Source organism: Hyaloscypha bicolor, assembly GCF_002865645.1.
Source record: "Hyaloscypha bicolor E unplaced genomic scaffold K444scaffold_182, whole genome shotgun sequence".
In the NCBI taxonomy this organism is placed as follows: Eukaryota; Fungi; Ascomycota; class Leotiomycetes; order Helotiales; family Hyaloscyphaceae; genus Hyaloscypha; species Hyaloscypha bicolor.
The window spans coordinates 1,343,433-1,362,141 of NW_020194684.1; the positions used below are offsets into that span (position 1 = coordinate 1,343,433).

Consider the following 18,709-nt stretch of genomic DNA (forward strand, 5'->3'; position numbering starts at 1 on the left):
TCTTCTTTTTTAATATTACTTTAATAATTTACCTAAATATAAGATAATAATTTCGGGCAAATAATCTTTAAATCTGCTCTTATCTAATATTACATTTAATATCTTTTAATAAGATATATATTTCGGCTTTTAAACCTCTATATTAATACTATAGAATTCTTTTACTCTCGGTTTACTATTAGATCTTCTCGGCCTTATTACTTTTATTCTATATCCCAAAAATATATTACTTATAATAATAGAATAAAAGATAGCTATTTAGTAATATATATTATAATATAAAATAATTAAGGCATTTAAGTAGTAGTTTTCTATAATCTTTTTATAAGCTAGATATATTTTATATATTAAATAAGTCTTCTTCTTCTATATTATTCTATATTCGAACTACTTTAAGCGGTTGGCTTTCGGGGCTCCTTGAAAAAAAACTTTTATATAATAAATACTAAAAATCTCTCTCTTCTAGAAAATCGCGTATTGGAATATAATTATATCCAAATCCTTAGAGCTTAGCTTGGGATTATAGAGAGAAAGCTCGAGTATCTTTCTTTATATTTTAGTAGTTCTAAGATATAAGGGGCTTTTATTACGATTTTTTAAAGTTCGGGAAGGAATTCTTAAGGCTCTCGCTAGCTTTAAGTATACTAAAAAAAAACCTGGCCTTATATTACTCTCCTTTTCTTCTTCTCTTTATACTCTCTCTTTTACTTTCTTTTAATAATAGATAATTCCAAGACCTGCTTATTATATACTAGATACTTGCTACTTTTAGCCTTTCCTTGCAGGCCTATAGGCGCTATCCGTAAGACCTATACGGCCTATATAGTCCGTATTTCTCTTCTTTATCCTTAATTCATTTAACTAGTTTCTAGAAGCGGCAATATATCCGAACTACTAGTCAGTGCCCTGCCTTATAAGAACTTAATCCAAATACTTTCCCTATCTCCCGATAATAATAATAGTTAATTACGGATATCTCTGCGGACGAGCCAGTCCTATAGCACTAGTAACGGATCCATTAACTATCCGTTATAGTTCCAGTTAATATTATAGAGGACCCTTCTGCCAACTCACCTACTATATAGCCTTCTGCCTTCCTCTTCTGCTTCCGGCCAGCTTCTATATATATAACTGGTCCGCTTATAGGTTACTATATAGCTTATAAAGCCCTCTATTTTGGTTATATAAATAATTGCTTTAAGGCCTGTTATAAGAAGAGTAATATAATACTTCCTCTAATCCGCAAGTCTTCTTTATATCTCTTTTACTTCTTTATAGGCAATAACCTATTTTACCGGGCCTTCCGGACAAATATCCGGATATATAATTATACTTTTGTTTTTATATTAGTTAAGTATAAGAAGAATATATAAATTAACTTCTTCTATAGAATTTAGTACTTTTAGATCTATAGCAAGCTCTTCTACTTTCAAGGCCTATTATAGTCTGCTTTATATACCGAACCCTTCTTTATATAGCTTTTCTTTTACGATCCGCTTTTTATAACTAATATATAGGCTACTAATTTCCCTTATTTAGATTATATAGTTCTTTTATAGCTTATAGATATATTTACGGATTATAATCTGTTTATTACGATTTATAAGATAACTTATAAGTATCTTATAAGCCAGTAAATTAATTTCCGGATCTTATTTAACCTGCAAATATATTTAATTCTTGAGTCGAATACTAATTATTATTATAAGAATCTCCTAATAAATAATAAGATTATAGCCCTTATTCCGGATAAATATACGGATATAAGCTACTATAATCTAGTACTTATAGTCTATAAGGCAGGCTGCAAGTATCCGCAAATATATATAGTTAATATTATATATATAGTATATATACTACTCTATTATATCTTGCTCTTCCCGTATAGTAACCCGGACTAGTATTATAGTTTATAATTATAAGACTATAATAGAATCCGTTAGTAGATATAGCTAAAATAGCAGGTCTTTTACTAGTACTATCTCTATATCCGTCTAGTCTTCTTTCTACTCTTTTATACTAGCCGCCTCTTTTAATAGTATATTATTAATATATATATTACTTATAAAACTATCTTACTTAACTAGCTTTGCTTATACTAGTAAAATATTCGTATAGATATATATATAGATCTTACGAATACTCTAATCTATAAGGATATCTATATAAGTAATATTAGCTATTACTTTATTCTTCTATTAAGTTTTATAGGTAGTAATTACTTTATATAATAGCTCTTTTAAGACTTAATAGCTATTATATAATACTTTAGTAAGCCAAGCTTCTTTATTACCTTTATAGCTAACCTATACTAGCCTGAGATTATAGATTACCTTTTAAACAGATAGTAAGTAATTAACTATCCGGATCTTCTTTACCGGATCTTTATCCTAAAAGTAAGAGAGCTTCTTATAGATCTTAAAAACTATCTTTTCGAATAGTATATAGGCTATATTTATATAATTAAGTACTAGAAGTATAGCCTTCCGTATATATATCTACTCTTATTTCTTAAAAGAAACGCCGTTTTCTTAACTTCTAATTTAGTTAATAAGATTATTTATATTAAGCTTTTAGACCTATTATAGAATTCTATAGGCAAACTTATAGCTATAGTTACTAGCCAGATATCTTATAGGCTATATAGCCTTAATAATAATCCGAAAGCCCTATATATAGTTTATAAAATATCTATAGCCCTGCTTATATATTAGAAGAGGTTCTCTAAGGCATTTGCAGCTATAATAATTATCTATAAGAATAGATATTCCGAATACCGGTACCGGAATAATGGCTATATATTTATAGTTTATAAACCAGGCTTTTTAGACTAGAAAATTATCTGTAATAACCGCTGGATTATTCTATATAATCTATATCTCCTCCAGAAGTTCCGCTTATATATTAATATTAAGGTTTATATATTTATATAAGTAATTAAATATATCTATAAGTATATTTATAAGAGAATAGACTATATAACTATTACTATCTTAGAAACGGATAATAAGATTATCTAGTACCTTTAGGCTTGATATATATGCCCTATAGAGGCTTTCTGGCATCTATTCAAGTGCCTAATATATTAGAAGTTTCCCCCGGTTTAATATCTTGTAATTCATTTTTCTAGATAATATATAGTTTGCTTTATAGCCGACCTCTTGCCCGAACAAGTTGCGGACAGGGCTGCAAATGCCCGTTTAACCTTAATAGCCTTCTTTAAATATAATATAATATATAAGAATAGCTACTAGTACCTATACTACAAGTTCCTATAGTACTTTATATAGGTTACCAAGATCCGGATATAGAAGTACTATAAGTAAAGATATAGTATTAGCTGTATTTATTACTATAGCCTAGTTTCAGGCAAGTAGTTCTATTTATAGCTTTTATTAATAGTTATATATAGTCCGTAATTCTTTAATAAGCTCTACTTAGTTAAGAGTATCCGTTATCCCATATACTATACTACCTATATTACTTGCAGCTTAATAGAAAATAATTAGAAGTAGTTCTAGTACTTTAATAAGGCCATTTTATTAATAACCGGCTATAGTTTATAGATACTCCTTCTTATAGATATCTACTAGTAGCTAATTACGGATATATAAGTAATCTGAAACCGATATAAGAAGTATTTCTGTAATAACTTGGCCCGTAAGCTAGCCTATAACCTATTAATTAACTTCCTGCTATCTTTAGTTAATTCTTACTATAATTACAGCCTCTTCTTACTCGGTTTTAGCCTTATAGATCTCTAGTAAATACTTGCAAATATTGCCCTACCTGAAAATACTTTTAACTAGACTATAAGCCACTATATAGCTAATCTATAGGTCAATTATACCTATAAGATATTACTAGTAACTATAATATAAGCCTAACTAAATATAAACTAGTACTCTTACTTTTAGATAATTATAGTAATAATTATAGATAATTTATAAACTACCCACTTTTACTTATAAGGCCCGGATAGTACTAGTAAAACGTTCCTCTATAAGACCCTCTACTACTATTACTATAGCCAAGGTAAAATAGTTCTATATATAGTATTAACGGGTATTATAGCTTTTCTTCTTCCGGATAGATATATATCTCACTTCTAGTTCCGGATTTTACTCAAGCTTAATAAGTCATCTATAAATACAATTACTAAAACAAGCCGGCTCAGGGCTCTCTTATATTCTATAGACCTGATTATCTGAAATAAGGTATCTATATAGTATAAGTACTGCTTTAAGGTAGTATACTAGCTAATAATTAATTTACGATTAGTTATAGATAATATTCTCTTTAGAGAAATATCTATAATTCTCGGAAGGAACTTTACTCAGATCTTACTAATAGTTCTATATAGTTTACAAGCCAATATAGTACGGGCCTGCTTATAGCAGATATAGATCTGGCTATAGCTCTATTAGTTATTATTATAGATTAATATACGGGTCCGTAATAATCTGTTCGAGTAGGATTTTATAAACTGGATTATTAGTCTACTATATAACCTGTCCTTAAATAAACAGATTATACTCCCGCCTTTTATTCCGTATATCTAGTTAGTTACAGATCTAATTAATTATATCTATTTATAAAAATAACTCTTATAAACCCCGTATAATTACCGGGCCTTTAGCGGACAGGTAATTCTATTAACTCTAAATAATATAGTCCGCAAGCTTAACTAAATAATTCTGGATATATTTCCTGGCCAGAAACGGATATATTTTATAATAGATTCGGCTAATATAAATAAGGCAGATTCTAAGATTACAGAATTACCTCTAGAGATCTTATAAAGTATCTATTTACTAGATCTACTTCTCTTCAAGCTATAACTTAAGATTAGTATACCTATAATACTTTTATAGAATCTCTATTTATAGAAAGGGCTTTATAACGGGTTACGGATATCGATTTATAGCTTTAAGAAATTCTTGATTCGGGTATAGCTACTAGATAGCGACTTTAACGGCCAGTTACGGACAATTTTACGGATTAAGCTCTAGTCTATAGATTAATAATTGTTTTTTATGCTTTTCCGTAAGCAGTTTCTACTTGCTTTATTCTTTATAATAACTATTAATAAGTTATAAGGCTAGTTATTTGAGGCAGTAGAAGTGGATTTATAGTTGCCGGTCTTTTCTTATAGCTAGTTCTATATAGTAGCCTTATAGATAACCTTATAAGCAGGGCTTTATATTCTTTTATTCCCTAATATAAACTATATAAGTAATATAATATATCCAGAAATATTATAAGGTCTTGCTTAGCTTTTAACTTACTTATAGATAACTTTATATACTTACGGGCTATTTTTCTTCTTATACCGTCCGTAAAGGCCTTTATTATATAATATACTTCCTTTAATTCCAAATTCACTCGGGATAAGTTTAGAGTAAAATTATTAATTGGCCCCGGAGCTTGTATAGGGCCGCCAATTAATAATTTTAGCGAAGCGGCCCTAAACTTATATATTTATTAAGTATTTTTATAAAACAAATACTAAAAAGAATAATTAGAACCAGAATTAGCTATTATAACTTTAAAGTATTTATAGTAAATTTATTTTATTATATTACTTATAAAGAAGCTATATCTTATATATTTAGTTATATTTCCGAATTAGATTAAATTACTTATTTGGATCTAAAATAAATACTATATCTATTATTAGTAGCTATTAAGAATAATTAATATAAAGAGTTAAAAACGAAATTCTAGTAATATATTATTTTACAAGTATTAAATTAGCTTAAAAAAGCTATTAATAAGCTTTTATATTACTAATCTCTTTTATTTCAATTAATTATTTTCTTTTTTAAATATAAATATATTTTTTTTATTACTATAAATAATTTACCTTATATATCTATTATTATTATAAGAAACTTTATTATTATAATACTACTTTATAATAATACTATAAATATAATAATACTATAAATATAATAGAAAATAGCTTATCTAATATTAATAAACTATCTTGAGTATTAATAAGTATAATTAAGGGTTTTTAATTAGCCCTATTTCTCGAAAACTTGGAAATATTATTTTTCTAAACTAGTTTAACTAATATTATAAAGTGGAATATAAATAGGTACTCGAATAATATTATTAAAGTTATTACTAGTATTATTACTATAAATAGCTTTACTTTCAAATTTATAAATACTAATCCAATTTCCTTATAATAAAAAGAGGTTTATATTACTACTATTATTAATTTATTTAAAACCTATAGTATAATTCCTATTTTCTTTTATAATTACTTCTTTCTAATTAATTCTATTAAGGAATTTTTCGAGATTACTAATATAATTACCTTTATTAGTATTAGTATAATTATTACTTTTACCCAAGATCTTATAATTACGGATTTACTACTTATATAATCTGTATTATTAATATTTACTATTAAGGCCCGTTAAAATACTTTCTTTTAATATCTCGAGAGGAAAATACCTAATTTAATATTATTTAATACCGGTATTAGTAATATTTGAATATATAACTTTGCTCTATTATTTATTATCCCCGAATCTTGCTATATTGAGATTCTATTACTTATACTACCTGCCCTAAATATTTTGGACCTAATTACAATTAACTTTATTAAATTATTTCTTTAAAAGTTTAAATGAAATCCGGTATAAATAACGTTTATTATAGAAACTAGTAAGAAGTTACTACTTAGCTAAATTAACTAGCTTAATATATTAGTATATATATTATTAAATATTATAGTAAAGAGAAAAGATATAGTAGCTATATTACTAGAAATAAATGGGATAGTATTTATAATAGTAATAATATAATAACTAGATAATACTAATAATCTTGCTCTTATAATACTAGTAAAACTAGTAGTTTTAATTTTATTAAAAAGAACTTGTTTTAGATATTAGTAATTTAGTACCTCTAATTTTAATTAAATAGTACTAGTTAATATAAGCAAAAATTCCCTACTAAATCTAATTAACTAAGTCGACTTTAATATAAGAATTGCTCTAAAACAAAGTAAAAAGATTTATGCCTATATAAGCTTTAGTAGGCCTCTTACTATAAGGTATTAGAAAGCGAGAGGTTTAAAGCTTAATTCTAAAGACGAAATAAATAGAATATATAATAAAACTCTTTTATAATTCTCGGCTAGCTAGAGAATAATAAAAAGTAATAATTAAATATAGTTTTCCCTAATTAAGTAATTCTCTTTTACTCTAGCTTAGTACTCGACTCTTACAAGTTATATAATATTAATAATTAATTATATTATAATTCCATTATAACTATATTCTCTATTTTACTAAAAAGTAAAGCATTTCACTTATATTAAGGCTTCTTTTTCTCTATAAGACCTGAATTAAGAGATTTGCATTTAATACGTTTTATTTTGCTTTATTACTTTATTTAATTTGAAATAGTATAAATATAGTTTATATTATATTCTCTTTATTACTATTCTCCTTCTTCTATTACCGCTCCTCTACTCTCTACTACTTTGTCCCCATTTCTATTTACTCTCTGAACTAAGTATAGCAAGAGCCGGAACTTCCATTTAGGCATTTAGCCCTTTTAATATCGAGAACATTTCCGTTAAGGCTATACCTGAAATAAATATTAGTATTATAATATTCAGTTAATTAATTCGGGATCTCATAAGACTCTATAAGATATACTGAATTATAAATACCTGGAAATTTCTTATAAAAATTATAAATAATTTTAAATAGAATATTAAATCCTATATAACTTAAATAATAAAGCGCTTTAATATCTTTAAGTATAATACTACTGCTTTCGGACCAGGATTTAATAAGGCAGTCTCTAGGGCCTGAAATAATGAAGACTAGGTCTTAAAGGCCATAGAAATCCTCTAGTTTAATAAGAGCCTTATAGACGCCATTTACTAAGTAAAATATATCTATAGCTAAAGATTGAACTTTCTGGTAATAGTAATAGAAAAAGGCTACCGTAATACGAAAGCAGAGATCCAAGGGACGTTTATATATCCAAGCCAAATATAAAGTATTATAAGAAAAATCAATATAAATAGTAGCTATATTATCGTTATTTCCTAGCTTTATATATCTCCGTAAGGCCTTGGCCCGAGCCACATAGCAAACTCGCAAGATAGTTATTAGAGTCGCTTTTATTTGCACTTCCTAGTTCGTCTATATGCCCGGAATGCTTGGTAATATATGGCCAAGGTATTTCGGCTTAACTGCAATTATTCTTGGTATAAGGGCGCTCAACCAGATTTTTGATTATATCTTAAGCGGAAGCTTCGAGAAGCTTGGAAAGAAGTCGGAGGAATTAGTATTCCCTATATTTTCGAAAGGTATTTCGATATCTAGTTATTAGCTTCACTAACTTTGGGTCCGAACCTGAGCAGGAATATACTCAAACTCACGAAGACTATAATATATCTTGGTAACTAAGTAACTTTAACTAGAGTAATCTCGACTTCCTTGATCTTAATAGTAAAGACTTGGACTATATATAGTAGCTGTTTAATAATATAACCATATTATAATTATTAGACTTTATATTAACTCCTAATACCTATTTATAGGGCGAATTTATACCGGATAATACCCTCTATAGTTTGCAGTAATAGAGAATCTATTACCTCTACCTGTACTAGCTACTTTTTGGGCATTATTATTAACTAGTTCTCTAGTTTCGAATATCTCGCCTATAATATTATATCTCTAATTACTATATATGGCTCTAATAATACCGCTAGCTATAATCTTATCCTCTACTTAACCTGAACCAAAACCACTCTATACCTGTATAATCTACTATCCAAACCGCTTATATTCTAAGCCCCAGTATCTAAAGTAAGCCTGGGATCCTAGTAAACCTCGGATAAACGTATTAATTACCCTTTTAGGCAGTACTTAAAGATATACAAAAAGCGCCTTGTATATTTATTAGCTATATATAGCAGACGCTTTGCAGAAATGAAAGATATAAGAAGGCACGTTCGGACGCACTATCTAGGGGTCTTGCCTTATGAATAATACTTCTGTCCTTAAGGTAGATGCAAGTATTCGAGTAAGGGGGTTAGAAGGAAAGATAATTTGAAACGGCATCTTAGTAAGGTATATAAGCGGATAGAGCTTTGATCCTATAATAATTTTCTAGGTATATATATAAACCTACTTGATTTATTGGTTTGCAATTTTTGGAATGGCGTTACTTGCCTTAGAACCTTGGAGAAGACACTAAAGGTAGAGATAAGAGGTAATCTATTTTAATAATTTCGTAAGGATATATCCTTCTTTATTTAGACTCCGCCTTACTAATATGGAATTATCTACTAGCTCTATATCGTATTGCTTTAGTCTTTCTATCTAAACTTTTTGAATCTTAATATCTATTATACTTCCTTTAACTCATGTTATTAATCTAGCTTTTTGGTTTGAATAATAACTATAAAAGTCGGACTCTAATCCTACCTTTACTACTTTAATTTTATATACCCACGAAATATTATAAATAAAGACGGTATATTAGTAATAAAATTATAAAAAGGTCTTAGTATAAGTATATTTAGTTTTATATCTTAACTACTAGATATGCTCCTGCTATCTCCCATAACGTAGTTCCGCCCCATATCTGAATATTATAGCTCATTACCTACTTACTCGCATCTGTCTTAAGACATACTCTGAAATTATTACTTGTACTAATATTAAACTTTATAAGAGCCGTGAAAACTGCTAGCGGCCGACGAAACCTGCTAAGGTACTTCCGCCTGCACCAAGTCCCATTAGAACTACCAGAGCATATTCCGGCTTCTATATCTTTCCTGTCTGGTGGGAAGGTGATTTATGACCCTGAACCCATATGTAACTATAGCTTAGCTCCCGAGCCCCTCCAAGAACGTATGGTTCAGTCAAAGCCACGCTTATTAATATTGGTAGCGAGTAATTGGCAACGCCAGTTATAGTGTTCCTTGATTTCAAAACCATTTAGTCCCATAAATACCTCTGGCTTAATGCGAAAGCGGGGCTAGAAGGTAATATGTCCGGTAATTTCGTTCGAGTAAATCTTTATACTCCCAAACTAGCCACACTAAAATTCGGGGTTGTCTTAGGCGACCTTGAACCACGATATCCGCATATTATAGAGTAGCCCTTTATCCTATATAGCCACTTTCAGGGTAAATTTCTCGAAATCAACTTTAACTAATGATCTGAGCCAAATAGTACTATTATCTGTACCGAGATCGATCATATTCAAAGCCACTACCATATTTGGAGCTTTGTCCGCCTTAGGTCCAATAGAAAAGAAAGCAGAGTTTAGGGAAGCTGGCTGAACAGTTTTCTAGTCATTATTCGTCTTATAGCTACTAATAGCGAAATAATAATCTCTGCTATTATTATCGGGGATATTAGGGTTCCTGTCATCTAGTTCTAAGAGCCGGAACCTTTCAAGATCGCTACTAACAGACCACTAGGCATTTACTAAATCTAGTGGCCCGTCCCGGTTTATTAAGCTAACAGACCGAGAATCCATTTGCAGGTAAACCCCCGGATATTTCACTAATTGAATGTTTACGGCATTCCGAACTATCTAGTCTATTATAATCCGAAACATCTCTAATGGCGTAATAGTAAACTGGCAGTTTACTTGGCCACCCCTACCTTATTTGACTACCTTATTCATGAATAACTAATTACCGTCCATATATAGATAGGTATTAGGAAACTTGAAAGATACAATGGCGTATTTCACTTGACCCTTTGGTTTAATTATCCCTTGGGAAGTGGACTCGAGAGGGATAAACGTGAGATCGGTATATTGGTCTAAGGAAAATCGAGCCTTGACCTCTCCTGATCCGGTACTACTATTACGTCGGGCGCCCTTTGCTATCTTGATTATCGCTTGACCCTGATTCCAGGAGCAGAGAGGCACTTTCCGCAACGGGTATTTTAACCAAGCGAGCACTAACCGTAGTTTTTTAACTGTGAGACGAACGGCAGAGTTGGTCTAATCGAGTCCAAAGACGTAAATCCTAACCACGGTCCACTAATAAAGAAGTTAACTGTTGCGGCCATCCGAATAACCAGAGATTAAGACTTACGTAGCTATTATGCCATACGTAAACTGGTGAACCACTTTGACCCTTGGTCGTATCGAGAGTATAATCGAGTAATATCTCATTTATATCGAGAAACTTGCCCCCTGGGTCCCCCATATTGTCTGGCCAAGTTTTTCGTAGGGATAGCCAAAAACCACGGCAGTTATAGCTCTTAGTTCATTGTCTGTAATAATTATACTATATCCAAATCCCTTTTACTGGAATCCCGGGAGTACTATAATGCCATAGTCGTGATTTCTATCCAAGTCCCGTTCGTAATACGGAGAGATAAAGTACTATTGGCGGTTAATAGCGTTGGTTGGCTCTTGGATAATAATAGTTTTTTCCCCAGGGAATGTGACTTCTAATCTTTCGGCATACGTTTTCGTAGGTACCCAAAGATTGTGACCAGTAGTCAAGATGCATCCTGTATCAGAACCAGGAATATTGATTAGGAAGCTGCTTCCTATATAATCTTGGTCGAATCGTATCCTGAGGTAACAGATCCATTGGTATGGCTATGATATTATAGGTTTTATTTATATCCGCTCATTGACTCCAATAATCTTTTCTCGCTGATTATCTCCTCTATTATTGGGAAAGACTAAAACGACCCCCCCCCCCCCCCCCCCCCCCGGTGTCGATTTGGGGTGTCGATGGGGGCCACACTAGCCGAAATCAGCAGGCGGTAGCAGGTGCCTGTATATATTACTTTATATATACCAATATATACAGATTAATATATATTAGTATACTAATGCACGCATTGCATTCTCTGAATGGCATCGTTATTATTATTATTATTTCCAGACAAATTTGGTTGTATCGCAATTAGTCCAAAAAAAATTAGGGTCTTATAGGCTTATAGTAATACATATTTCCTCTTAACCACTGGCAGAACCAGAGGCATTTGGTTTTAATTATTTTAAATCATTGACCCTGCTTATTCCAGACCCTATAACTTTATAATGGAGTAATTTGCCAGAAAATTCTTATTTTAATATAATAGACTACTCCCTAATTTATAATCGAATTATAATATTAGCTAGTAAGTATAACCTCTAATATTTAAATAATAATTAAGAGCCTTTTATATTATTTGATATAGTAATTTACTCTATATAATGCCCCTTTATTACCTTTAAAGTATAGAACTTATAGTATATAAAATATAGTGCCTTTATCTACTATAGGCTTAAAATATAGTAAATAGAGGCACTATATTTTTACCTCAGGATATATATATTAAGAAGTAGAAATACCTTCCCAATTTAGTTTATCTAAAGTAATATAATAATTCATAATAGGTTCCGAATATATTTCCTTTATTTATATTCCCAAAATTTAGTATATTAAGTATAAATTATATAAGTAAATAGGCGAATTTAAATATCTTATATATCTGCTCCGTAAATATAAAAGAACCTCCTTATTCTGCCTTAATCTTTCCTTCTTTTATATCTTTAAATACTATTTTACCCTTAATACAAGTATTACCAAGTCAAAATAATAATAACTAGCAAGTATATCTATTAAAGAGGGGCAAGAGGAAACACGACACATAATAGGGGATCGACTGGAAGTAACCACAAATTAAGGAGGCATTATATTAGTAAAGTGTGTATTGGGTTACTTTACGTCCCTTCTATAAGAAGGGCAAGGGCTAAATACAAAAAGGAGAGAAGAACTAAGGGATCACGTGAGAACATGTAATTATGCCAAATGTCGACCCAATCCCCACTATACTATTTGAGAATAATTCCTTAAATTAATCCCAATCTTAGCTTTAGCTAAGCTTTGCTTTAGGGTCAAGTTCAAGTTCCTGCAAACTATATTGGCTTAAGCCCCCAGCTACTATAAATCTGGTAGTAACTAGCTATTCTGGCTTATACTTATAGTATTTAAGCTTAAGGATATACTTATTATATTACCTATCGAGTTAAGTACTTTACTAATACTATTCTCTGCCTTATTCGCAATAGTAATAATATTCCTCTCTTTAATAAATACACTAATTATATATACTCTAACTTACCTGCTTTCTAGTATAAAGCCACTATTATTAATTCACTTAACCCTGGCCCTTCTTCTTAGCCTCTTCCTATACTACTAGTACCTGCTATAGTTACCCCGATTCGCCCTTTTCCGCAATTACTTAGATTAGAATCTTAACCTTTGCCTCCTTCCTAATAACCTCAGTTTTAGCCTGCTCTATCTTTATCTATTTAATAGCAAACTTCTCCGGCTAGCTTCTTATAAATACTTCTCCTTAACAAGATACGGATCCCTTTACTTCTCTACTTTAGGACATTTAATAATAATCTGGTCCTATTATAGGTTTACTCCTGGTTTCGAGAGAAAAAGAATTAGTCTCTCTATCTAATAATAGAATACCTAACTTCTATATAAATACGGATTTAAAGAGTTCTATAGCTTTTAATAAATTAGGTAATATATTACTTAATTCCATATCCCTTCTACTATATACTAGACCGCTATTAAGTCATCTTAGCTAATAACCCCCTATTTCTTCTAGATATCCCCTAATATCTCGGAATTCTCCCTATAATAGCTTTTCTCCCTTAATATCCGGCTTAATAACCTTCTTTAGGTTTTTAGTAAAGTCTACCCTATTACCAGAATTCAGCTCCTTGCCTTAATACTCTATATCAGGCAGCCACTTATAGTAAAGTAGTTACTATTAAGGATATTTATAACTAAAAGAATTAGAAACCTATATTAGAACTCCTTTAAAGTATTAGCTACTTGAATTATTATATAAGGAAGTTAGTATAGTAATTGAGTATAATAAATGCTTTAGTTTAAGGGTTTTAGTATTATTAGAGAGATTTACTAAACTACAAGTATTAGTTCTATATTAAGGTTAGAATAATCTTAAAACAGAAGAATAAGTATAATAGTAATAGAAGTATACTAAAAGCAGCTATAGATATATTTATACTTGCAAATTTCAGGCCACTCTTTAGTATATCTATTTCTTAATAATAAAGAGAAATATAGTAAAGAGATATATATATATAATAGAATATTTATAAATTTCAAGGAAATATATAAGATAGTTTAATTAATATAATAGTTTACTTTATATTTTAGTATAACTATATACTAAAAAGAATTAATTTTAGACCGAATCTAATTCTATTAAATATATAAATCTTTACTAATTTAGTAAACCTCTGAAATATAACTTACTTCTTTTATTTTTACTTCAAACTATAATAGAAATATATAGTAGATTTCTATTATATTTTGCTCCTATATTTTAGTAAAGAAATAGCAGATCCTAGTACTTCTTTTATTCTTACTTTAAACTATAATAGAAAGATATAATAGATATCTATTATATTTTGCCCTTATATTTTAGTAAAAAGATAATAGATTCTAGTTATAATAGCGGAATTAATATACTAGTTAAAGGCTTAAAGTTTAATAAATTTCATATATTAAAAATACTAAGCCAGAAAGTAAAGAAAAGAGAAATGCTTTAATTTCTTAGTATTATCTTATCTAAATATTCCGGCTTAGCTTTATTTTATATCTATTTCCGATTTTCTATTTCTGGCAAATTATATTATTATACTAGCTATTATATTAGTACTAATAAATCTGCTTTAAACTATAGTAAGAAGATATAGTAAATATTTACTATATTTTGCTCCAATATTTTAGTAAAGAAGTAATAGATCTAATTATCTTTAAAATAAAGATTTTATCTTTATTTAAAAAAGATATTATATTTATATTATTAAATTATAGGCATTTATATATAAATATATTATAAATAAAACTAGCTATACTAAAACCTATATTATATTTATATATAAGAATACTAATTACTTTAACTTAATAGCAGATTTATATAATTATATAACTTTATATAATTGGCTAGCCGTAAAAAAGCCCCAAAGCCGGAAACTTATAAAGAGTCTTAAAGGCTTTAGGGCATCCGGACTATTACTAGTATCCGGTACTTTTTAGGGAAAGAGTATAATATATTCTATAACAGGCAATCTATTATAAACTACTTAATTTTTAAGTTAAGCGGGAAATCTGAGGGCTGGGCTTGTAATTCAAGTCTTATTAAGGTTATTAAAGTTTTTACTAGCTAGTACTATAGATTTTATTACGGGAATTCTATAGGTTCTATTCCAATTTATTCAGGCAGATATATATAGTATATCTCTTTATTTATTCCGATATTTACATGCAATTTCTGAGAGCCGAACTATTACTTAAGAGGAGAATAAGAAGGCTAGACTAATATCTTTAAAAACCAAGGCCTTAATAAGCCTATCTAGAAAAGCATACTAATTTTTCTAAAAATAATTCAAGCTCTAATAGGCCGGAAAATTTTGAGTTTATTATATATTATAACTTATATAACCAGGAATAGGAACTTGAATTCGTTATATAAAATTAATTATATATAGAGACTTCTGCTATAAACTCCTTATTTGAATTAATTAGTTAAATCTATTTTTTAATACTAAGTCTTTATTAGGGTAACTTCTTACTTCTAGAAAATTTAGACAAAGTAGCTAATAAGTTTCTTAGCTATTAGCCAAAACTTATTAGCTAGAAAATCTTATAAGTAATAGACAAAATTATAAAGCAGAACTTTTCTAACTATAATACTAATATATTTTATTACTTTATAAGGTAATTAGATATAGAAGCCTTATTAAATATAATATATCTCGAGCTATAAGTAATATCTTATAAGATATAGGAAAAGTCTTAGTATTTAACTAGTATTATAATCTAGCCCAAAAGCACTTATTATTCTTTATATCTAATTTAATAGAAATAAAAAGTATTTATACTTTAACTCGAGAGATAATTAGGACTTTTATATAGACTTAGGGCAGTAATTTGCTTTATAGAGAGAGAATAGACCAGGTTACCTATACTATATTAATTTTTGGAAGAGTTTATAATAAATATTATAGCTCCTGAAATATTTTCAAAAAAGCTCTTCTAAACTAAAATAGGCTAGTTTATAATCCCGAAAGATTTATAGAAGTCTTATATACCCGAGAATACAAGTATTTAAGATAAATACTATTTAAGTTCTAATCTATAATAAAAGAAAAGTAAAGTATATAATATAAAATATATAAAGTAAAAGTAAAATAAATCTCCGGGTATTTAATAAATAGAAAGCCCAATTATAGGTTATAAGAACTAGTACTAACTAGGTATATATATAGTAATATTAAAAGAAAGATAAGGCAAGAGGAACTAAAAAATAAGTTAGTATATATTCTATAAAAGTAAATAGAAAGATATCTAAATAGCCCGAAAGTAAAAAATATATATTAAAGAAATTAAGATTAGAGAAAAAAGAGCTATTTCCTATAAAAATAAGTTAGTATATATTTCAAGATAAAGAATAGGAATACTTAGTAGTAGCCTAAAGGCTTTTATAAATATTAAAGAAAGAAAGAAGATATTAAAGTTTAGAGGAATCTAAATAGAAGTTAGCCTCTTTTTTGAAAGTTTAAAAGAAAGTATTCCCAAAAAGCCCGAAAGTATAAAAGGTATTAGAAAAGAAAAGAAGATATTAAAGTTTAAAGAAATCTAAAATTAGCTAAGAAATAAGTAAATTAAAGACTCATAATATAGAAAGTAAAGTATTCCGGATAAAGTAACCCGGAAATAGTAGTTAGGTACTAGCTCTTAATATTATTAGTAGAGGGGTTAAAGAAAAAAGAATTCGGAGAAGAAGAGATTTAAAAAAGAAAAGAAAGGTTATAAGGCAATTAGATACTAGCTCTTAAGGTTATTAGAGGTATTAATAGAGGGCAGTCAGATACTAGCTCTTAGTATTATTAGTAGAGGAATTAAAGAAAGAGGAATTCGGAGAAGAAAAGATTTAGAAAAGAAGGAATTCGGAAAAGAAGAAATTTAAAGGAAGAGGAATTTGAAGAAGAAGGAATTTAAAGCAGAAGAGAAAGGTTATAAGGTAGTTAGATACTAGCTCTTAAGGTTATTAAAGGTATTAATAGAGAATAATTAGATGCTAGCTTTTAGTATTATTAGTAAAGAAATTAAAAAAGTAAGAAGAAAAAATAGAGAATTAATAATAAAAATAAAATAAAGTTATATTTTTATAAAAGAAAAAAAATACTAGTATAGGATAATTATATTATTATATAATTTTATATTTACTTTTACTATTTATTAAGGATATATATTTCTTAAAGGAAAGTATTACTTAATATTTCTAGGAAATTATAATTTAATAATAATATATTCGAAAAAATTAAAAATAATATATTTTAATATACCGAAATAAAGTAATTATTTTCTTATTAAAATTATTTTTATAGTATTATTATATATAAAGTTATTTGAGTTTATAAACCGAGCTATATATAAAGATTCGAGAAAATAAGAGCTAACTCGAATTACTTATAAATAGTAATACTTAATAGCTAGTAATATAATAATATAGTATTATATCTTACCTAATTAGGTTAGTAATTAAGCCCTCTATTATATCGGACCCGTAATTACTATTATATATTCTACTTCTCAGATATACTAGTACTAGTTTAGAGAGTTATATAAAACTTCTATTTATATATATAATTAGCTTTCCTAATATATTATATTTTAGAGTTCTTTATTTTTAATCTTTATTTTATTTCTTATTACTATTAAAAGTATTACTTTATAAGTAAACTATTAATAAAATAACTATTTTACTATATTTTAGAAAATATAGTAAATACTTCTCTATATTTTAGAAGATATAGTAAAAAGCCTTACTATAAGTCAGGCAAGTGAAATAATAAAGGAAACTAAAGTAAAATATCTATTCTAATAATATATTTTATATAATAGCTAACCTTTATTTAAAAACCCTAATTAAAATATAAATATAAATATAAAGATAAAGTACTAGTTAAATAATTATTAATTCTTTTTTCTTTTATCTCTCCCTTTCTCTTTATTCTTGCTCTAAACTCGAACTCCTCCTTTACTAGAAATAGTTGGCTTATTTTTCTCTATTTTTATTTGAGCTATAAACTTTGCCTTTTATATTAAGCTTATAAGATCCCGAGATAAGGCTTTAGCTAGTTATTTGGGCCTTTAATTCCCTAGTAAACTAGAAATATTAAGTAAAATACTTGTTTTATATTAAATAAGTAGAAATATAAGGCTTATTAGAACAGGTTTTATATAAATTATAATAGGTATAATATTGGCTTTATAAATAGCTCTTTTAGTTAACTATAGTAATATAGTTATATATAGTATTTAATCTTCTTTCCTTTTCTTTTTTTCTTTTCTTTTTACTTTCTTTTTCCCTTTCCCTTTTCCTTTTACTTTTTCTTTTACTTTCCCTTTTTCTTTCTCTTTCCCTTTTTCTTTTAGTATCTAATCTTTAAAGTAATATATAGTTTCCTTTTACTAATTAGCTAGCTATTTCTTATTACTTGCCTTATCCCTAATAATACTTTCCTTAATTTCAAATATACTACTTATATTAGTCTTATCTAGGTCTAGCTTCTCTAGAATAGCTAGGTAAGAAGATTATACTTTAATAATATATTATAACTTATTAATATCTATTATAACTTT

The 18,709-nt window shown here is 28.1% G+C and overlaps 2 protein-coding genes across 2 annotated transcripts; one reads left to right on the forward strand and one right to left on the reverse strand.

The window, feature by feature from the left end:
• Positions 1–1,196: 1,196 nt before the first annotated feature.
• K444DRAFT_546301 (uncharacterized protein) lies at positions 1,197–1,373 on the forward strand (the record flags this gene model as incomplete). Its single annotated transcript, XM_024876211.1, has 1 exon — positions 1,197–1,373. A coding segment is annotated over one exon (177 nt), but the record flags the coding sequence as incomplete, so codon positions are not given.
• Positions 1,374–10,689: 9,316 nt separating this feature from the next.
• K444DRAFT_636480 (uncharacterized protein) lies at positions 10,690–11,215 on the reverse strand (the record flags this gene model as incomplete). The annotated part of the gene is made up of 2 exons (XM_024883998.1): positions 10,690–10,908; positions 11,102–11,215. 2 exons carry the CDS (start codon positions 11,213–11,215, stop codon positions 10,690–10,692), a joined length of 333 nt encoding a protein of 110 aa, XP_024728035.1.
• Positions 11,216–18,709: the final 7,494 nt, after the last annotated feature.